At 37.1% G+C, this 23,966-nt stretch overlaps 1 protein-coding gene across 2 annotated transcripts in view; it reads left to right on the top strand.

The window, feature by feature from the left end:
* Positions 1 to 23,966, top strand: part of LOC130907353 (A-kinase anchor protein 7-like) — a 77,129-nt gene that overhangs the window by 7,898 nt on the left and 45,265 nt on the right. For both annotated transcript variants that reach the window (XM_057822325.1, XM_057822324.1), the window contains exons 5-8: positions 2,676 to 2,836; positions 7,844 to 7,956; positions 8,015 to 8,061; positions 12,196 to 12,296. In XM_057822325.1, coding sequence (XP_057678308.1) covers positions 2,676 to 2,836; positions 7,844 to 7,956; positions 8,015 to 8,061; positions 12,196 to 12,296 — 422 coding nt within the window. The remainder of the gene's footprint in view (positions 1 to 2,675; positions 2,837 to 7,843; positions 7,957 to 8,014; positions 8,062 to 12,195; positions 12,297 to 23,966) is intronic.

Below are 23,966 nucleotides of genomic sequence, written 5' to 3'. Positions count from 1 at the left end.
AGCTCATGTCATAGAGTATGTGTTGTGGAAGTTAGTAAAAGAGGGAAATTGATATTAAAAATATCTATTGACAGCAAAAGACATAGAATCTATTTCAACTAGGATGGGGCTGGAATCAATCGAATGGCAGTCAAAGAGTTAAGTGATGTGAGATCACAAAACAAAAATTCCCAGAGCAAAATAAAAACGGGCCACCGGGTTTTTAATTTGTCTTAATGTTATTTTTTTTCTATTTATTACAATTTTTGAAATGAAATTTATTCAGTTTAACTAATACATTTAATTTATTTAGATTTTTTTTTTATCAGCCTATTAATGGATTTTTTAAAATATGTTTTTAAAATCATTTTTTAAATTTATTATTATTTAAACAATTGCTTTTTTCCCCAAAATGGATCCTTCAATTAATTATTTAAAATTATTTGTATGTATATACAAATATATATATATATATATATGTATATACAGTATATCACGTGTATATATATATGTTTTTAATTTTTCTTGGGGGGGGGGCAATTTATAATGAACCATTTTTATTACACATTGATTTTTTTAATTGCATTTTTAAAATTCTATTTCATTTATTAAAATTTAAATAATTGATTTTTGTTGAAAATTGATCCCTTAAATAATGAATTCAATTTATTTAAAATTAAATAATGATTAATAATAATCTAAAAAAAAAATTATTTCCGATTTATTATTATTGTTTCATCCGCAATAAAAGTTGCCAGCTTCGTCGGGTTTTTAATCATTGGAGAGTCGATACCTTGTGCAAAACTGCACCAAAAAGTCTGTCATGTTAGTTTCTCATGAGATGATGAGTGGGGGATGATCTGCCGCCACCCAGTCCTGCTTGCAGGACTCGTGGTATTATTATTATTATTCCAATTTGTATTTATAATTTGTTTGTTTCACTATGTGTAATTGCTATTTGTAATTGTACCAGCAGTATTTTTTGGAGATTTAGCATAGCTTTTAGGGCTGTTGAACAAATCATTGAATTATAATGTATTCTCATGGGAAAATCCTGCTCGACATAAGACTATTTCGACTTACAAACCAGGTGCTGGAACAAATTAAATTCATACTAGTATATAGAGGTACCACTGTGCTACAATTGGATGTCAAACGAGGGCTGCAAAATACTGCCCTGTGGGCTGAAATGGTGTACTGCAAGCAACACGCCAATTTTGCTCATTAATATTCATGACGTTAGCAATTGTGGCTAGGCGGGTCAACCTCCCGTTTGTCCCTAATCATAAATGCATGGAAATAGTGTACGAACGAGATGTTTACTGAGCTGAATCTACCAATTCTTTCTGAAAATTATGTCCCTGGTGGCAAATTCACTGGTAAAGATGTGGAAGAACATACAAATGTTCAGTTGAAAATCTGGCTTGAGTGTCAAGGCCTGAAAAAGATCCAGAGTTATCTTTTTTATCGACACCTTTTTCTTGTGTGCATTGCCTTACGCCACTGACAATGACATTCTCCTGTTTCAACAATTTATCCTTTACCACCATATGCCCTGTCTTTCTTAGATATTATTATTATAATCATAATTCCATAATTTATTTACAATTCCTCCTTAGTAAAGTAGTTTTTTTTTTGCAACAGACAAGGTAACAGTGGCAGTCAGATACCATTTTAATTTTTTTCAGATCATTCATTGTCAGACAGAAGCAGCACGGCAAAACGCCACGCTAAATAATAAGTAAAAATATCAAAATGGCTTACCTGGCCCCCAACAAAATGTTTACTGCATATAAAATGTGAATGGCTTCACCTTGCTGGGGTTAAACTGGTCTTTTGGATGTACGCGCAAGTTGATCCATTGTACACATTTTTCCCTCCTAGTTTTTGGTTTCGGGAAACGTATGAAGAAAACATCCTTCATATGTCGTAATGTCTAGAGTCGTTTCTACAAGTTCCATAGCAGCAGTTTTTGATCGGCATGTTCTTTTTTGAAAGATTACCGGAAAAAACAAGCAGAAATAACATGGATTGTATGCGAGGGCGTGTCTATATTGACCCACTTCCATGTTACCATGGTGATGTCACGGTCTAAAAATAGTTTTTGTGTGGTACGCTATTGGTCCCTGAGCTGCGAGTATAATACCACTGTCCTATATCAACATAATAAAAGTATTTAGATTTAAAGAAAAAAAAACCAAAAAAAAGTCAAAATTTGTGCATGAAAGTGTTAAAAAGTGAAATCCATCAATAGTCTTGTAGTTATTTGTGGCTTTTTTTTTTTTTTTTTTTTTTCAACAGTTGTATATTGTTACAGTTCATTCACCCCTCCCAGTCTATATGGATTGGATGTCTATCCCCGTCACTGGCACTGAAACGCAACCATCTTCCGCCAGTTATCACGTCACATTTCAAGTCGCAACTTTACCCGATAATCCGTTTACACATGCAAGAGCGTCACCGCGGGGACAAATATCAATGAAAAATAAATCCAATGTTTTTCTGCATTATTGTGCCCACTCGATCAGATAAAAGCCGTGTTGCGCTCTGCTTAATCTACACTAAGTAGAAGATGGCGACATGAGTAATCACTACATTCTGTCATGATGTAACACGAGAGGGAGGCAGAGTGAGGATTAGTGTGTGGTTTTGTATTTTTTGTGCCATTTTGCCCGTGTGTGCGCGTTTCCCGTCAGGGCGGCGGCGGCGCTGGCGCAGGTGGAGCCGTCGTTGGTCAACTTGCTGAGAGGGGCGGAGCTGGTGCTTCCCTTTTCGGGCGTCGCTCACTTCAGAAACGACGTGGTGTTTGTCGCCCTCCGGGAAGGACCACATACGCAGGTGCTGCGCAAACTGGCAGGTCAGTCACACATTCAAACGCATGCAGATTACAGTTTTGATAAGGGTGGTCGCAGTTGTGTACTTTGTAAAATTATGAACTGTTTGTTATGTGTGCCAACTTGTGCTGTAGAGTACAGTACAGTACAGTACAGTAGAGTAGAGTAGATATTTTCCAAAAATTACAAAATCAATTACATTAGAAAATAAATGTGTATGATATAGGGAAAAAATTACTTCATTGGAAAAATTTCATTTACAAGTAGAATATTAAAGAAATTGACATATTGAAAAGTTGATTTCTCTCAATGGTAAATATTCAAATTTTTTAAATATTAAAAATTTTGGCAAAGGGTATGTAGTTGAGTTGTCTGATAATTACTTTTTAACCGATGTCCCGGTATTGTCCTAATGCAGAAATCTGATACTGATATTAAACCGATACCGATATATGCGGCCGTGGACTTTTTATGGCTAATTATATTCTAATGCCCCACTGGATGCTTTAATATTGATAAAGTTTACATAACAAATTCCAAGCATTTTAGTTTGGAGACATTTATTGGTCAATAAGTAATAAAATAATAAGCAATAAATGCTGTGCTAAGATGTGACCAGCCCTTGTACAAAGGTTGAAGGCTTCTACATTCACTTTGGAGGGAAACATGCATATTTGCCCAAAACCGATAATGAAAAACCCATGTCGAAATATTCTTTTTGAAGGAAATAGTCATCCATTTTGTCCTCATTTTTACTTACAACATGCCTAAAACAACAATAATTAAAAAAAAAAAAATCATTAGTTGCAGCCCTAATTTGCCTGATGACACATTCATTAATGCTCATGACAGTGTCATGTCATAATTATGACTGTCTTATGACAGGCTTATGAACCCACTGTCAACTTACATACTAATACTGAATGTTATTTTATTTTTTTTATTTTTTGCAGCAGTAATGTTTAGTGCTGCAACGATTAATCGATTAACTCGAGTAATTCGATTAGAAAAAACTTTCGAATTAAATTTTGCTGCTTCGAGTATTCGTTTAATTAAAGTGGCGTTGTAATGGTTCATTTTGAAAGTGTTTGCATTTAGTTTTACTGATATGCCCTCTATTGGCAACAGTGAATATAATATGCCGGTAACTGATCTCACATGGCTGAATCCAGTTGCTTCCTGTTAAGACCAACATAAGCAACATTTTTGTTTGAGCTAATGTTTTTTTTAATGCAATCGTAATTTAGTTTATAGGTAGATTTAGCCGTTTTTTGTAGGAATATGTGTTTGAAGAGCACTGGGGGAAAAAATCTTATAGCATTTAAGTTAGCAGACTTTTACTATATAAGTTAGCCATTGTTCTTTTGTTGTACTTAGATCCTCATTTATTTATTTATTTATTTATTTTTTACCGTTTGAGGCTCATTTCAGGTATTTACATTTTTTTTTTATGTTCCTTATCCAATTACTCGATTATTCGAACTAACTTGTTCATCGATTACTCGGCTACTAAAACAATCGATAACTGCAGCCCTAGTCAATGTTTATAAAACAAGTGACTAATTTATACTTATTTACACTTCATAGGGTTTTTTTCTATCTTTACATTATCCAAGTCAAGTGGATGGCTTCCACTTTGCAGTTTATAAGTAATAGAGTGACAAACACAATATTGATCTTTATTATTCATAATGTTTCACGGTGTTTTGGTATTGGAAATAAAGTTCATATTCTTTTATTTATGCTTTATGGCTGCTAATTTTTTTTAATTTCTTGTGGAAAAACAACATTGAAACCGTGGCAAAATTGCTCTCCACAGAATCAGGATTCACGCATGACTGTAAGCAATTAGACACACTCAGGTAGAGAAACTATCAGTGCCAGGAATAGCGATCAGGCATCATAGAAAAGGATGTCAACATATCCACACTCATTGGGTTCGACACCTAACATTGCTTGTTTGTGTACGTTCCACTAATCTCATCACTTTCTGACTGTCCCCCACTCCTTTTTCTCCTCGGTCATCAGGCCTCCCACATGGTGTCAATCGGAAAAACAATTAGCTAACGATAGCACTACCATGATCATAGTTAGTGTAGGCGTTAAATGTATTTCTTGTTGTTGTATGTTCTTCTCTTCTGATTCTCTCCATCTCTATTTTCCTTTCTTACCCTGTCCTGCTCGCTGTTTTCTCCTAATAAACGAAACACAATGAATAATCATCACAATAGGAGTATATCATGCTCCCATGTGATACATTAAAACTTTCAGACCAATAGGACACTCAGATTGCAATTCTCATTATCAAGCAGCTGACAGGTTTAAAAAAAAAAAAATCAAGAATACTCTCTGTGGAATCTGTTTTTCGTCGATGATTCCTGGGAAGACTATAAAGTTAATATTGTTACAAAAACAAAAAAAAAACATTTAAAAGTGTCATCTTGAGAAATGAATGAGCACTCAACAGGTTTTCAGCAGTCAAGCCAGTAGGGGAAATAAATGTACTTCATCATAAGAAATAATATTTATTAATATTTGTATTAGGGCTGCAGCTATCGATCATTTTAATAGTCGATTAATCGATAAACTAGTTAGATCGAATAATCGATTAATCAAAAAAGGAACATAAAAAATTTGAGCTGAACCTCAAACAATATAAATAAATAAATGATGATTTAAGTACAGCAAATGAACAATTGGCTATCTTACATAGCAAAAGCCTGCTAGCTAAAATGCTATAAAATGCTAACTTTTTTGTTTTTACAATGCTCTTAACAAATGTTTCAAACACATATTCCCACAAAGAAATAGCTAAATATACCTCTAAACTAAATTACAAATGCGTTAAACAAAACATTAGCGCAAACAACTTAGCTTATGTTGGTCTTAACAGGGAGCAGCTGGATTCAGCCATGTGAAATGAGTTATGTCATATTCACTGTTGCCACTAGAGGGCAGTGTATTCACCCAAATCAATAAAACTTAAATACAAACACTTTCACAACAAACCAATACAACGCCACTTTAATTAAACGAATACTCGAAGCAGCAAAATTAAATTCAAATCTTTTTTCAAATCGAATTACTCGAGTTAATCGATTGTTGCAGCATTCATTTATATCGATATATTATGTTTTCTGTATTTTTTAAGTGTTACATTGACTGAATTTAATCAGAAAAAAAATATTAATTGAATTTTTCGTCTATTTAATTAAATAAGATGAACAAATATTCAACAAAAAATGTTCCACCTAACGATTAAGATTTGAAAAAAGATCTGCTTTTTAATGTATTGTTTTAATATATCTGTATGTTTGTACATATTTGCAGTGCACACGCATACAGTAAATATGTGTGTACATACAGTGCCCTCCATAATTATTGGCACCCCTGGTTAAGATGTGTTTTTTTAGCTTCTAATAATTCTTTTTTTTTTTTTTTTTTTCAAATAATATGGGACCTTAATGGAAAAAAAGAAAAATCCAACCTTCAATACAAGTGCATTTATTTAGTGGGGAAAAAATCCCACATAAAGAAATAATTATTTGACATCAAATAATGTGTGTCACAATGATTAGGACCCCTGGTGTTAATACTTTGTACAACCCCCTTTTGCCAACAAAACAATGTCTGGGGACTGAGATGGCCATGGGAAGAGCTTGATTTTATTTCTGCTGAACCATTTCTGTGTAGATTTGGCCTTATGTTTACGGTCATTGTCTTGCTGAAAGACCCAGTGACGACCCATCTTCAGCTTTCGGGCAGAGGGCAACAGATTTTGATTTAAAATGTCCTGGTATTTCAAAGCATTCATGATGCCATGCACCCTAACAAGGTTCCCAGGACCTTTGGAAGCGAAACAGCCCCACAGCATCACTGACATACCCCCATACTTCACAGTGGGTATGAGGTGCTTTTCAGCATGTGCATCTTTCGTGGCACGCCAGACCCACTTAGAGTGTTTGTTGCCAAAAAGCTCAATCTTGGACTCATCTGACCAAAGCACACAGTCCCAGTTGAAGCCTGTCTTTCAGCAAGACAATGACCCTAAACCTATGGCCAAATCTACACAGAAATGGTTCACCAGACACAAAATCAAGCTCCTCCCATGGCCATCTCAGTCCCCAGACCTTGTTTTGTTGGCAAAAGGGGGTTGTACAAAGTATTAACACCAGGGGTGCTAATAATTGTGACACACATTATTTGATGTCAAATATTTTTTTTTTTATTTGGGATTTTTTCCCCACTGAATAAATGCACTTGTATTGAAGGTTGGATTATTCTCTTTTTTTCCATTAAGGTCCCATATTATTTGAATTTTAAAACATTATTAGAAGCTAAAAAACACATCTTAACAAGGGGTGCCAATAATTATGGGAGGGCACTGTATTTAAAACAATTTTCTTTTTTTTGTTTGTCATTTTAAATATATCGTTTCCTATATTTCTATAAATCACAAAATATGAACTCATCATTATTATGATTAGATTATTTCTATCCGTTTTCTGCGTTCATGTCGTTCTTTGCATGTTTTTTTCCCATGTAATGCCTTTTGGCCCACGCTATTAAGCCGGAATTTATTTTTAAGAGGATTCTTCTTGGTCCGTCGCCCATTCCTGAGCGCACACACAACATCAATACTGGAATGCCAAGTACTTAGCATAATGTCAAGTATGTTCTTACTGTTATTAACTCATTGGCTGCCATTGACTGCGATAGAAGGGGTGAATGATTTGTCCCTTTAATCAAAATGGATTGGACGTCTATCACCGTTAAAGGCACTGAAACACGATGATACATTTGCCTGTTGTTTTTAAAACATGACACGGCAGGAAGTTTAAGCGCCCGCCCTTGTCTGCCGCCTCCATCATTCTTATTGATTACATTCTAACCTTTCGCTCCCCCGCGAAATGCTTTTCTTAAAATAACAGCGCGTGCTACTGTTATCAGACTTCGGCATCCTGTGACGCACCTGGAGTAATGTTCCCTCCGGATTTTTCATGTCTGAGCATCTGTAATTTCCTTTACAGAGTTGGTGTGCGGCGGTTTTGAGGAACGAGGGCTTCTGGAAGGCGACGCTCGTGGCTTTGAACCTCACCTCACAATTATGAAGTTGTCCAGAGCGCCAAAGCTCAGATCACAGGTATGTTAGATGAAAATATGCGGTATTGAAATTCTGTATAATTTTTGTTGTCTGGTAGGGAATCAAGCGCGTGGACCCTTCACTCTACTCCAACTACACCAGCAGGTACGAAGTGTGTATGTGCTTAGGTATAACCAGACGTGGGTAGAGTTGTCGTGTAGTCATCCAAAATATTGACTCAAGTAAAAGTCAAAAAGTATTCGGTGAAAAGAATACTCAAGTAATGAGTAAAATTAAGAGTAGGGCTGTCAAACGATTAAAATTTTTAATCGAGTTAATTACAGCTTAAAAATTAATTAATCGCAATTAATCGCAATTCAAACCATCTGTATTTTTATGTAAATTATTGTTGGAATGGAAAAATAAGACACACGACGGATATATACATACAACATACTGTACATCAGTACTGTATTTGTTTATTGTAACAATAAATCCACAAATGGCATTATTAACATTCTTTCTGTTAAAGTGATCCACGGATAGAAAGACTTGTAGTTCTTAAACGATAAATGTTATAGTTACAAGTTATAGTAATTTTATATTAAAACCCCTCTTCATGTTTTCCTCTTAATAAAATTTGTAAAATTTTCAATCAAAAGTAGAGTTAATAATAAGAAGAATAAAAATAACAATAATAAAAATAGAGTGAAAAGTTTTACGTGTATTTTGCACAGCTAAATTGATATGGAATGCCAGTTTATTTAGCATTGTTGTTGAACTGTGTGTCAGAATAGGGCCTCATTACTATAGACTGAAGTGCTTTTCTTTTTGAGAACATTTTTTTTTTTTTTTTGAGAGATAGGAATATTAATTTTGTTGTGCTTTCACTAAACTATACAGTGGTACCTCTACATACGATCGCTTCGACACACGAACTTTTCGACATCCGACGTAAAATTTGACTCGCCATTTGTTTCTACATCCGACGACATGCTCGAAATACGACGACAATGGCAGCACCGCAGACGAATGCACGGCGGATTTTCTTGTGTGACAAATCAACAAAGGTTTCAGAAAAGGTTGGTACAGGTGGTGAAACAAGGAAAAAGTTGACGCTTACCTTCTAAATGAAGATGCAAATGACAGAAAAATATGAGCGTAGGGTGGGCATCCGTGAAATGGCTCAACAATACATCTCCAGGGTCCTCCTCCGACCATCGTTCGCCAGTCTTTATAAGTTAAGCTGACAATTCTTATTGTGGTAACATCTCCAGAGAAATCGCCAACTTCGCCACGTTTTTATCATTTATTTCACAACTTATTCAAAACAAAAACACCTTCTGTCTGCCGCAATTGACGGTGTTCTCAAGAAAACATTCAAAGTGAAAGTGAAACTCAAGTTCACCGGTCTGTCTCTGGCACGTCAGCCCCGCGGTGCGTTCAGGGTCAGCAAAAAACGTCCGCCACATTAGAACCCGATTCGTTATATTAATACAGGAATTATTATTATTATTATTATTATTATTCCGATTTTGATTTATAATTTATTTGTTTTGCTATGTGTAATTGCCATTTGTAATAGTACCAGCAGTATTTTTTAAGGATTTATTGAAGGTTTTTGGGCTGTGGAACGAATTCATGGAATTATAATGTATTCCTATGGGAAAATCCTGCACGACATACGACCATTTCGACTTACAAACAAGGTCCTGGAACGGATTAACTTCGTATGTAGAGGTACCACTGTACTTATGTTTGTTGTGAAGGAGAAGCTTCTGCCAATAAACGGCGCGCCTGTGTCCACTCGCCTTTACTGTATAACATATACAGTGGGGAGAACAAGTATTGATACACTGCCAAAACCCATTGGCAGTGTATCAAATACTTGTTCTCCCCACTGTATCTGTACATATCTTACCCAAAATAAAACAAGAGACACATAATTGCCACTAAAAGAAAGAAAACTTACCGAAATATGTGTGGAGCACAAATAGCAATTTGCATTGCATTGTGAATACAGCATAAACGTCTCACAACTACTAATTCTCCCACGTTTAGAAGACATAACATGAGTATGGAACGGCGCTGCCCCCAAGCGGCCGGTGGCATTCTCTTCACTCTTAATGTCCAGAAACGGCCTCATTGTAATGTTTGAGGCAATATGCCAGCGGGTGCGTTAATTGCGTCAAATATTTTAACGTGATTAATTTCAAAAATTAATTAACGCCAGTTAACGCGATAATTTTGACAGCCCTAATTAAGAGTAACCTTTTACAATGTTTATCTTTCTGAACTGTTGTTATTATTAGGGGTGGGAACCTCTTGGTACCTTACGATACGATTTGCGATACAAAGCTCACGATAAAGATGGTCTCACGAAATGGCGATACAACGATTATCAATACATTGGTCAGGAAATCATTCTACAACTAATAAACAGAAAAACAAGCTATCCTCCTGCTGTAAGTTTATCACTAGTAGACGTCCAATCCATTCGAGCTGGGAGGATGACAGCGAATGTACTCCTCCCACTTCAAACGGGCTTCTCCCACTTCTATGACCATGAGTGGCAGCCAATGCCAGGAAACGAGGTAATTTTGGGCCATTTCAGGTCATTACCTGTTGATTTTCGGTCAGTTCTTTTTGATTTGCGGGCATTTCAGGGTCAGTTCATGTTGATTTTGGGGCATTTTGTGGGTCACTTTCTGTTCTCTAACCCAAATCAACAGGGAATGAATAAGCAGTGACTCAAACTCAATAGGAAGTGAGCTGTAAATGCCCTAAAATGAACAGGAAATTCCCTGTAAATAGGGTTGTTCCGATTATGTTTTTTTGCTCCCGATCGTTTTAGTTTGAGTATCTGCCGATCCCGATATTTCCCGATCCGATTGCTTTTTTTTGCTCCCAATTCAATTCCAATCATTCCCGATAATTTTTCCCGATCATATACATTTTGGCAATGCATTAAGAAAAAAATGAATAAAACTTAACAAACTTAACAAATATATATATTCAACATACAGTACATAAGTACTGTATTTGTTTATTATGACAATAAATCCTCAATATGGCATTTACATTATTAACAATCTTTCTGTGAGAGGGATCCATGGATAGAAAGACTTTGTGACTTTGTATATTGTGACTAAATATTGCCATCTAGTGTATTTGTTGAGCTTTCAGTAAATGATACTGAAGGCCATGCCCAAATGCATGATAGGAAGTTGAACCATGCCTGTGCGTAGTGCTACCAATTGATATATCTTCACTGCGTTGGGAAATAACATAAGGTGTTAAGAAAATAATCAAATTGCTACCTTGCTTCCCCACATTGCTTCCCATGATATTTCTAATTGAAGGGAGAGGGCTTGTAAGGCTTTAGCCAATCAAAATAAGGCTCCAAAGGCTGCCAAAATTCACTCTACTCATTTTACGCTGCCTTTTAGCTCTCTATATCGGCAAAACGGCGCCATAACAGATGGAGCGCGACAATGCATGAGTGGGTCGTGCAGCGCATGCATTAATTGCGTTAAATATTTTAACGTGATACATTTTTTAAAAAATTAATTACCGCCGTTATTGGGATAAATTTGATAACCCTACCTTAAGCCTAAACTAAAGATTCTGGATAAGTGTAACATGTCTGTAACGTTAAATACAATTAGAAAACGATTTAATTAAAAAAAAAAAATTTAAAAAGGCATGGCCGATATTTTTTTGCCGATTTCGATACTTTGAAAATGACGTGATCGGGACATCTCTAATATTAAGTTTTGTTATACTTATAGAAAAAATAATTAATCGGGGTTTTATTAGGGAACGACTTTGAATTTGTTGATGCCGCTGTTCATGGAGATTCACATATGCCTTGGGGAGGTGCCTGTTTTGATTTTAGGTTGCTAATGGCTTTGGTTTTGAAAATTTTTAAAGATTTTGAAAATAGGCCCCCTACAGAGCGGCCCCCCGCCCCGTTTCCTGTCAACTGATAGTGAAATCTATGGCCAAACAAAAACTAGGACAATTGCTCGCATGGTGAAAATTAATTTTCTCTCATGATGATGCATCTATCGTGAAGGACACATAAATTGAAGTGTTTGTATCATGAGGGTCCACTGTACTTTTCTATCAAACAGGGCTTTAGCACCCTCTTGCGGCATGTTGCAGTGTTTCAGAAAGCGCACTAAATGAACAGAAAAGAGAATTTTCCGCCAAATAGCAGAATCCCTGTTCCCCTCATGAATCACTGAGTCTTAATAAGAGATAATCTAGCTAATAATCCAATAAATGGTTGTGCAGGTTTTTCGGCGACCAGACAGTGGAGCGTCTGGATCTTTGCTCCATGCTGAAAAAGAAGCAGCAGGACGGCTACTACCACACCGAGACATCACTGCAACTTGGTTAGTAGGCAAAACACGCACACTCATAACACATCAGAGAAACTGGGAGGTGAATTTCTAGTCGGTAGTTGAAATTCTTAGCCGCTAGAGGTCGCTATCTACTTGGTCGTCAACTAAATCAAGCGATGACAGTTGATATTTGTTTTAGATTACACAACACTGCTACCCAACTGAGAGTACTTGCAGAGGATTAAGATTTCAATTTGGTCAGATTTCATCACAGAACAAAAATGTTCTTTGACAAAAACAATAATCCCACAGTTGCTATTCAAGACTAACAAGGCCTCATCTTGTGTGCGCACGCTGTCAATCATGTGTCACAATATTTCGCGGACCACTGGGCTGTCAAGAGAAATGTGTCGGATTGCACTCTGAGAAGGATGAAGCATAAAAATCCAAGTGTTGTTCAGCAAAGGCGCACATGAAAACGCTAATGTTCTTGTTTGGTTGACGTTGACGGAGTTAGACGTCCAATCCATTTTGACTGGGAGGGGCGAATGAACATTCGCCCCTCCCAGTCAAATTGGATTGGACGTCTATTATGTCCAAAAAAAACTATGTGCACATAGCTTTTCTTTTGTGTACTTTTCCACTAGTTCCTTTCTGCAAAACTGTGTCATGAATATAAACAACCTGTTTTTTTTTGGTTTATCACTTGAATGAAGTGCACTCAAATGTGCGCGGCCAAATGGAAAACGTCCTCTCCAGGCAACGGGTGACAATTTTCTTTCGCCTCACAACCAACTGTCAGTCATTCGTGTGCGACAGGGTAGCTTAAAGCAGGGATTTTGGTAGCAAAGCCATTTTGAAAAAGGAAACAAGCATGCTGGCAGTTGTTCTTTAACAGACTGTACGTTTAAGCGCACAAGTGCTTTCTTAGTAGCATCCTTGAACCACTATGAGGACTCATCCTCTGCCAAGGGAGATTAGTTGTGTGGGCTGTAGTGCTGTTATTCAGATGATTTTTTGTAGAAAATGGTTAACATTTTTAGTTACATGTTGTGTATTTAGAAGGAAAGTTAGCTTAATGCTAACAGTTAAAGCAACACTAGGTAACTTCGAGGTGCAGCTTTAGACTGGATACGTAGTTATTTATTTAAAAGATATCAATATGTGACAATTGGTGGGAATAGGTCGGAAAAACTTGAAGTTCCATGTGGCGTACCTCAAGGCTCTGTCTTGGGGCCAAAACTGTTTATACTATATGTAAATGATATATACAAGGCCTCCAATATATTAAAAATGATGCTTTTTGCTGATGACGCAAATATTTTTTGCGCAGGTAACAACATAAACAAATTGACCTATCAAGTAAAAATCGAGGAATTGGGCAAATTACAACTGTGGTTCAATGCCAACAAACTGTCACTAAATAGTAAAACAAAATATGTTATTTGGTAGAAAAGGACTAAAAGAACATCTGAAGATTCAAGTTAATCAGGTGACTATTGAACGTGTTAAGCAACACAAGGTTTTAGGAATTGATGACTTATTAACATGGAATACACATATAAGTCAACTGAAAAATAAATTGGCTGGAAGCATCTCTATCCTTATCAGAGCTCAAAATGTACTATATCAGAGGGCCCTTCAAATAATTTATAGTGCACTAATTTTAACATATCGGACTTATTGTGTGGAAATTTGGGGAAACTTATAAAGGCCGCCTGCATCCTATGATGGTCCTCCAGATGGTCCTGATGATCCTTTGGTATACTAGGGGCAGGATTTAATAAGCTTCGGCTTCTCCCGTCGGCCCTTTTCGGGTTTTCACTGAATATAAACACAACTGAATGCTGTATGTTTGGATCTGTCATGCCTGAAAAGGAAATAAACAAAGTTTTCAACCTTTGTTAAATATTTTCATAACATTTGTATGATATGTCGACTGACAACTAGTTGAATGATACCTCTTTTATATCTTGAGGGGGTTTGTATGCCTTTCACAGACACTAATTAACTATGAGGAGGGTGGCAGGAACCCTGCAACACACAAAAAAAACGTTAAATGTCCTGACTGCTTTACGGCATACGTCAATTCCCTCTTTCTCCATTCATTATAAAGACTTCACTTTAAGTTGATAGGACACGGGGCTCAGGGCCGATCCGTAGGGGGCCTGTTTTAAAAAACTTAAAATTCATATATTTTCAAAACCAAAGCCACTAGCGACCTAAAACCAAAACCCTCCCTTAGGCATATATGAGTCTCCATGAGCAGCGGCATCAAAAAATTCAAAGTCGTTCCATAATAAAATCCTGATTATTTTGGTAACACTTTACAACAAGGGTCCCTTCATTAACATTAGTTAATGCATTTTTAGACAATAACTAATGTTTAAGTAACATTACAATAATTAATATAATTGCTTATCTAAAATACGGGGCCCAAAAATATTGAATCTTACTTTGCACTTCACTTCAAACTTCGTGCCCTCAATCCATTGCAGAATTTTTTCCAATTAAAAATAAAGTGAAAAAAAATAAAATAAAAATGAATAAATCCAGTATTTCATTTAAAAGCATTAAGATATATGCATGTATACGTACAAATCATTGTTTTCTGTTATTTATGTATATATATTTATATTTATATCATTTATATATATACAGTGCCCTCCATAATTATTGGCACCCCTGGTTAAGATGTGTTTTTAGCTTCTAATATCTATTTTTTCTCAATAATATGGGACCTTAATGGAAAAAAAGAGAAAAATCCAACCTTAAATACAAGTGCATTTATTCAGTGAGGGGAAAAAAAATCCCACATAAAGAAATAATTATTTGACATCAAATAATGTGTGTCACAATTATTAGCACCCCTGATGTTAATACTTTGTACAACCCCCTTTTGCCAACAAAACAGCACCTAATCTTCTCCTATAATGTTTCACAAGATGGGAAAAGACAGAAAGAGGGATCTTCAGCCATTCCTCTTTGCAGAATCGGTCCTGGGTCCTCTCCTCTGTACTCTCCTCTTCAGCTCACCCCACAGGTTTTCAATGGGGTTAAGGTCTGGGGACTGAGATGGCCATGGAAGGAGCTTGATTTTGTGTCTGGTGAACCATTTCTGTGTAGATTTGGCCATATGTTTAGGGTCATTGTCTTGCTGAAAGACCCAGTGACGACCCATCTTCAGCTTTCGGGCAGAGGGCAACAGATTTTGATTTAAAATGTCCTGGTATTTCAAAGCATTCATGATGCCCTGCACCCTAACAAGGTTCCTAGGGCCTTTGCGCCACAGCATCACTGACATACCCCCATACTTCACAGTGGGTATGAGGTGCTTTTCAGCATACGCATCTTTCATGGCACGCCAGAGCCACTTAGAGTGTTTGTTGCCAAAAAGCTCAATCTTGGTCTCATCTGACGAAGCCCCAATACTACTTGGCGAACTCCAGACGTTTGCGTTTATGATTGTGAGTGAGGAAAGGTTTTCTCCGTGCATGCCTCCCAAACAGCTTGTTGGCGTGTAGACAGCAAAACTAAATGCAAACACTTTCAAAACAAACCATTACAAAGCCACTTGAAGTAACGAATACATGAAGAAGCAAAATTTAATTTGAATGTTTTTTCTAATTGAATTACTCGAGTTAATCGATTAATCGTTGCAGCCCTACACTATATTTCAGCTCCTCCCATCATCTTGCCTTTTTGTCCGACCCTCTCCTCACCCAACACTCACCTTACAAGGGGTCCGGTTTGCGGTCGCACCCCCAGAAATTCTGCCCCTGACGACAATTAATTGGCCGCTATTGACGATGAAAGACGTCCAATCATTTGGCTCTTCATCCTTCTACTTAGAATTTGAATTTGTTTATCACTAGTAGACGTCCAATCTGTTTGAAGAGAAAGGTCTGGCAGCGAATGTACGAATGTTTACTGTCTCACTAGTAGACATCCAATCCATTTGAACTGGAAGTTCTGCCAGTGAATATGAACGAATGTTTAGTTGATCGCTAGTAGACGTCTAAACAAATTGAAGTGGGAGGGTGGCAGCGAATAAACCGATGTTCATTCACTGCCAACCCAGGAGTCAAAGAGTTGTTTATAATGAAATAAATAATGAAAATTACAAACTGAGTATCTCAGAAAAAAATGGAAAAGCTTTAATTCTCTTAGACACTGTATGCCAAAGGACAACCATTGACACCTCGCACAAAGGAGGGCACACACAAAAGGTCATTGCCATAGAGGCTGGCCCTTTTCAGAGCTCTGTGTCTAAGCACATCATTAGACAAGCGAAGGGAAGAAAAAAGATGTGTTAGAAAAAGGTGTATCGGCCTAAAAGTGAATAAGACAAAACCCAATGATAAAGCACATTCGGCGTTTTGCTTCACAGTGACTATGGTGACAGACAAGTAAATTAGCTGTTTTGGATCGGACATCAATCGTCATCAATGGCACTGAAACATTAAAACACTCTTAATTTTTCATTCTGGCTTGCTTTTACATTCGTTCATGTGGACATTAGCGGTAGCCAACTCTGGTTAATTATTGAAAGGCTGTATGATACACGAAGCTTATCATGGTGGCCGTTATCTACAGCGTACAGTGGCGTGTTACGGTACTTAGAACCCACACACACACTTATAGCCAACGATTGTTCATGAAAGCACTTTGCGGCTAAATGGATGTTAGCATGTGTAGGGGTGTTCCGTAGCGTCACTGATGGTTGAGTCAATAAAACATTTAAGCCTCGCAAATAGCATCCCTTTTTGTGTGTATATATAGTATATGCATTCGTGTGTGTGAGCACTCGCATCCATCACCTTCCGTCTTGTTTGTAGGCCTCAATTAATCCAGCAGAGCCAAGGGATTTTAGCTAAGGTGTGCCCTTTTACTTTAGTGCTTGGACTAGCGAGACCGATTCTCCGTGTCCATGTTACTTTGTCACCTTTTTCACCCCTAACCAGTTTGCATGCCTGCTCATAGTTCGCAATATTTACGTAAAATAAATGTTACCTGCATGGTATTTTTGCTTTAAACCAAGGATAGACTTTTTTACATCCATATCCATATAGAATTCAAGGATTTAAGCATTTATTCACAAGAATTTTCACCGAAAAAGCTCTGATTACATATGGCGGCCGCCACATTAAGTGACAGACTATCATCGTATTTTGACTAGGGCTGTCAAAATTAACGCGTTAAGGGGCGGTATTTAATTTTTTAAATTAATCATGTTAAAATATTTAACGCAATTAACGCATGCGCGGAACGACCCACACAAGCATTGCCGCGAACAGACTACAATGGCTCCGTTTGAAGTATATTGAGAGCTAAGGGCAGAGACAAGCAAGTGGAGTGGACGCAGGTGTTACCGCCCCCGCCAGGGGGGCCGCTGTTCTTTTCAATGTGACCGGCATTGTCAGATTGAGCAGTGAGGAAGAAAGTGGGGGAGCGAGAGTGTAGAGAAAGTGCGCAGTTAGCGCAGGCTCAAGTGCTGCGTCCCCCACATACTTTTGTTTTGTAAATAAAAGTACCCACAAAAAGCCATCCAACGCCTCTCGGTGTTTATATGCATGCCGCCGTCTTCCTCACGAGGAAATCGGACAAACCGAGCCAACAGACGACAATGAGCCAACATGAATCGCCGGTCCATAGCACCGCAAATTACCAAAAAGGGCGAATTGGTAACGCAGCCATTTATTGGAGCCGCGCTATTTGATGGGATGAGCGGTGGCATCTCTTCCACAGCTGTTATAATTATTGTGGCAAGCGACATGTGGAAGAATAACTGGAGATGATCTTTTTCTTAACACCATGTATTGTACTCAACGCAGAGAAGATATACCATTTGCAGCAACCACTGTGACTCATGGTTGCTCAAATTCCCATCATGCATTTGGGCAGTTAAGAACATTTAAGTCGCTACAGTATCATTTTGTGAAAGGACAACAAAAATAATATTCCTATCTCTGAAAAATAAAATAATGTTCACAAGAAGAAAAGCGCTCAATGCAAAGAGATCTGGCATTCCCAATCAAAATAACTATGAAAAATAATACTCTATTCAAACATTAAGTTTAGCTCAACAAATACACTAGATGGCAATATTTAGTCACAATATACAAACTATCAAAATTACTATAACTTGTACTCACATTTATCTTTTAAGAATTACAAGTCTTTCTATCCGTGGATCCCTTTCACAGAAAGAATGTTAATGTTAATGCCGTCTTTTGGATTTATTGTTATAATAAACAAATACAGTACTTATGTACAGTATGTTGAATGTATATATCCGTCTTGTCTTTCCATTCCAACAATAATTTACAGAAAAAGATGGCATATTTTAGAGATGGTTTGAATTGCGATTAATTGCGATTAATTACGATTAATAAATTTTTAAGCTGTGATTAACTCGATTAAAATTTTTAATCGTTTGACAGCCCTAATTTTGACATATTTACGTGAAATAAATGCTAACTGCACTTTTTTGTCGGATTTTTAACCAAGAATCGAGACCTTTTTGCGTCCATATCTATAAAGAATTCAGGGATTTAAGCATTTATTCACAAGAATTTTCACCGAAAAAGCTCTGTTTACATATGGCGGCCAATGACAGACTATCATCGTATTTTGACATATTTACGTCAAATAAATGCTAACTGCAGATTTTTTTTTTTTTTTTTTTTTTTTTTTTGCTTTTAACCAAGAATCAAGACTGATTTACGTCCATACAGAAGTTTCCCACCTGTCTTATCAGACCATAGGACATGGTTCCAGTAATCCATGTGCTTTGTTGACATGTCTTCAGCAAACTGGGCTTTCTTGTGTACCGTCTTCAGAAGAGGCTTCCTCCTGGGGTGACAGCCATGCACACCGATTTGATGTAGAGGGCGGCTTATGGTCTGAGCACTAACAGGCTGACCTCCCACCTCTTCAATCTCTGCAGCAAAGCTGACAGAACTCCTGTAATGAGTCACATGACATTTTGGAGGGAAAATGACAAGCAGTACTCAATTTGGACATTTAGGGATGTACGTAGTTTCTTCACTTTTATTGCCAGGGATTTAGATTAGGGCTGTCAAAATTATCGCTTTAACGGGCGGTAATGATTTTTTTTAAATTAATCGCGTTAAAATATTTGACGCATTTAATGCACATGCCCCGCTCAAACAGATTAAAATGACAGCACAGTGTCATATCCACTTGTTACTTGTGTTTTTTGGTGTTTTGTCGCCCTCTGCTGGCGCTTGGGTACGACTGATTTTATGGGTTTCAGCACCATGAGCATTGTGTAATTATTGACATCAACAATGGCGAGCTACTAGTTTATTTTTGTTTGAAATTTTTACAAATTTTTAGGGCTGTCAATTAAAATTTTTAATCGAGTTAATTACAGCTTAAAAATTAATTAATCGTAATTAGTCGCAATTAATCGCAATTCAAACCATCTATAAAATATGCCATATTTTTCTGTAAATTATTGTTGGAATGGAAAGATGAGACACAAGATGGATATATACATTCAACATACGGTACATAAGGACTATTTGTTTATTATAACAATAAATCAACAAGATGGCATTAACATTATTAACATTCTGTTAAAGCGATCCATGGATAGAAAGACTTGTAGTTCTTAAAAAAAAAATGTTAGTACAAGTTAGAGAAATTTTATATTAATACCCCTCATAATGTTTTCGTTTTAGTAAAATTTGTAAAATTTTCAATCAAAAAAAAAAAAACTAGTAGCCCGCCATTGTTGATGTCAATAATTACTTACACAATGCTCATGGATGCTAAAGCCTATAAAATCAGTCGCACCCAAGCGCCAGCAGAGGGCGGCAAAACACCATAAAACGCAACAAGTGAGCGTTTCACTGTGTACTGGCATTTAAATCTCTCTGAGCGGGGCATCTGCGTTAATTGCGTCAAATATTTTAATGTGATTAATTTAAAAAATTAATTAACACCCGTTAACGCGATAATTTTGACAGTCCTACAAATTTTATTAAAACAAAAACATTAAGAGGGGTTTTAATATGAAATTTCTTTAACTTGTACTAACATTTATCTTTTAAGAACTACAAGTCTTTCTATCCATGGATCGCTTTAACAGAATGTTATTAATGTTAATGCCATCTTGTTGATTTATTGTTATAAAAAACAAATTCAGTACTTATGTACAGTATGTTGGATGTATATATCCGTCTTGTGTCTTATCTTTCCATTCCAACAATAATTAACAGAAAAATATGGCATTTTTATGATGGTTTGAATTGCGATTAATTACGATTAATTTTTTAATATTTTTTATTTTTTTTATTTTAATTTAATTTTTTACTATTCAAAATAAATAAATAAATAAAATAAAATAAAAATTACGATTAATTAATTTTTAAGCCGTGATTAACTTGATTAAAAATTTTAATCGTTTGACAGCCCTAGTTTAGATATTAATGGCTATATTTTGATTTATTTTGAGGGGAAAATAAGTGAACTCTATTATATAAGCTGCACACAGACTACTTTTCATTGTGTCAAAGTGTCATTTCGTCAGTGTTGTCCCATGAAAAGATATGCTTAATTATCTGCAGAAATGCGAGGAGTGTACTCACTTTTGTGATACACTGTATTAGAGCTGTCCTGACTAGTCTACGTTGTCGACGTCATCGATGATGTAATTACGTCGACGGGCAAAACATACCGTTGACAGATAATGACGGGTTTAAAAAAAACAACTGTGTACTCTTGCTAAGCTGAGCTCGCATACCCGCACGTAGCACGCCGGCTATGAACGAACACTTGAAGCGCCGTCACCCAAGTGTAATTTTGGAACACAACAAGAAACAACAAGCTAGCACAGTGTTTTTCAACACTAGTGTGCCATGAGAGATCGTCAGGTGTGCGGCGAGAAATCGGGCAGAGGTGCAGTAGGAGGGAAGAAAGGAGTAGGTAGAAAGTTCTCGGTTGTGTGCAGATAAGCGACGTATTGCTCGTGCCGCGTTCAAGGCCTGCATTTCTAGCTATCAGCGACCTTGCTGTCTGCGACAATTTGGACCACAGCAAGTCTACTGCACATCATTTGGTTAGACTCGACGTGTGTCCTTGAAAAACACTGGCGGATTGTAAGTTCATACAACTTTCTAATGATTTTTTTTTAATTGAAGTTGCCTTTATGTGCGTTTTACCAACTTGCATCATTAACTTTTTTCCACATGTACTTCATGTTTTTAATCTACTCTGCTGCTGCTCCTGAAATCTGTAGATCTCGACATCTCTGTGCACAGCATGCAGATTGTATTTATTAGGATCAAGGAAGCTCCCACTTGGGGGGGGGCATATATATATATATATATATATATATATAATAAAAATATTAACGTGAATATACATATAGTACAAATTAATGCTATATATTTAATTTTTGTTTCTATGACTATGTGTGCCTTTCATTCAAAATAATTGTGGTAATATTCCAGTGTGCCCTCTGCTTTATCTATTTTTAGATTAAAACAAAAGTTTTTCCTCTCCCCAAAAAATGCGGAATGCGCACCAGAATGAGCATCTGAACTCACACAAAGTATTCTGAAAATGATTGTCCGTGACATTGCAATTCAATTTAACATTTAGAACAATATAGACATACCACAAAAAGAGTAAGAATTGTTTTGACTCCTGTTATAAAGGTGAAGTCACAGTATTTCCGTTTATTTTATTTTTTTTGCACTAGTTAATGCCAGCAGCATTTGATCTCATTGTTTGTGATTTATTATTGATATTTATGTTATTTATTCATACGTTAATAAAGAATTTAGGTGTTCCAAAATGTTTTTTGTGAATTAATAAGCTTCAAGAAAAAAATAATTATTAAATTAGTAAACAAAAACAAAAATTTTTTTTATTAGATTAGTCGACTAATCGTAAAAATAGTCGGCTGACTAATCGGGAGGAAATTAGTCATTTGGGACAGCCCTACACTGTACGAATGAACTGCAATGTGCCTATCAGGCAGAACAACCCTGCGGGCCGAAATGGACCCTTGGCAGGCTGCTTCTGGCCTGTGTGCCATACATTTGACACCACTGGGTTAAACTCTTAAGTCAAGGCACAATTTGCTCAACTTGCAAAATTCTGTTTGCCTTTAAAGCTTCCTCTGTGCTGCTTTTTCTTCTATTTTTTCTGGACAGCACACACACATGCACACTCTCTCTAAAAAGCAGTCCAATCTCCTAAATAATACACATTCATACGCAGCAGCGGGCTGCAGCTGCTGGCCATTCAACAAGCATTATTCAAGCTACAGCGACGAGAAAGGGGGAGGCGGCGCCTGCAAACCCCCTTCCGACCCCCTCATCCTCTCAGTCTAGCGTCCTCCTGGATATCCCACATCCTTTCTTTCCCCTCCGGCGTGCCTTCTTCGTACTTCTCATCAGAACAACAAACATCGGACATCATGTTATACAAATAAGTGCCCCCTGCCCCCTTACGTACAGTCAGAAAAAATGACTATCATGTCTCCTGCATGCGCACACGCCAGCTATCTCCCTCCCTCTCTTGCCCTTCTCTCCTCCTCCTCCTTGTTCTAGTCCTCCTCCACCTCCTCAGTGTGTGTCAGTGTAAGCCAGGAGCCGCTTGGTCATTTTTTGTCGTCTGTCCGCAGCGTTTTTTAAATCATTTTTTTACCCTTCGCCAACACGCGGATTGATAACGCACCACTCTAGTTTAAATCTTTTTCTTTGTAACAACCAAGAGAGGGGGGTCGGGAGGAGGCGCCATGGGTCAACTCTGCTGCTTCTCTTTCTCAAATACCGACAGCAAAATCAGTAAGTGCCGCGTGCGGGGACGTCGCTACCTTCGGGACGGCGTGTCCTGACGACAAGGAGGATTTGCGGGAACAATCGGGAGTGTGACGCTAGAGGTCATCAGGATCGCGTGTGTGTCCGTGTGTGTGGGCATGTGACCTGTGAGCACAATAGCCGGCTTGTAAATGGAGCGTTTTAATGCGAAAAGTGACTCCACTAATAAGACTGTTGTTAGCATCCCTGATTAGTCCAATGGTAGGGTAGCGCCACGCCCCCTTCCAAAATTTTTTTTAAAAAAAGATGCCAGATAAGTGAGCATGAGGTTGAACTTAATTGGTAGCTTTTTTTAAATGGTAAGATTGATGACCGTGTGAGTTAATAACTCACCCTGCCATTAATAGATGGCAGTAGATGTCGAATCCATTTCAACAGAATGGATTCGACGTATATTGCCATCAGTTAATCGGCAATGGTCGTTACTAGGGATGGGAATTGATACGATTTTTCTGATTCAGTTATCGATATCGCTTAACGATTCGATTCTTAATCGATTCTCTTATCGATTCTAATTTGGTGGAATAGAAGAACAGACATTTTGATTGGCATCGAGTTTGTTTAATCACACAAACTCACAACGAGGTCAACAGAAGCCCAAAGCCTCAATGTTAACTGTGGCAATATGTGGCAAATACACAAGAATGTGTAACATTTTTCTGAAACATTTTTCAAATCCTCCTTTTTAAAAGGACATATGAACTGATAGCACTCAAAAATGAAAACAAAAAAAAAAAACAAAAAAAACTGTCGGCACGTGTTGCGGCATCTTTGTGTTCAGTAATATTCATTTTTGTTTTGCTAAACTTGCATAGCATTTCCGCCAGGTTTGATCGAGTTAATCCTCTGGAAATGGACTTGT

The sequence above is a fragment of the Corythoichthys intestinalis genome, chromosome 19 (assembly GCF_030265065.1).
Source record: "Corythoichthys intestinalis isolate RoL2023-P3 chromosome 19, ASM3026506v1, whole genome shotgun sequence".
Classification (NCBI taxonomy): domain Eukaryota; kingdom Metazoa; phylum Chordata; class Actinopteri; order Syngnathiformes; family Syngnathidae; genus Corythoichthys; species Corythoichthys intestinalis.
The sequence above is the reverse complement of the archived record's forward strand: the minus strand, read 5'-3'. Positions and strand labels throughout refer to the sequence as shown.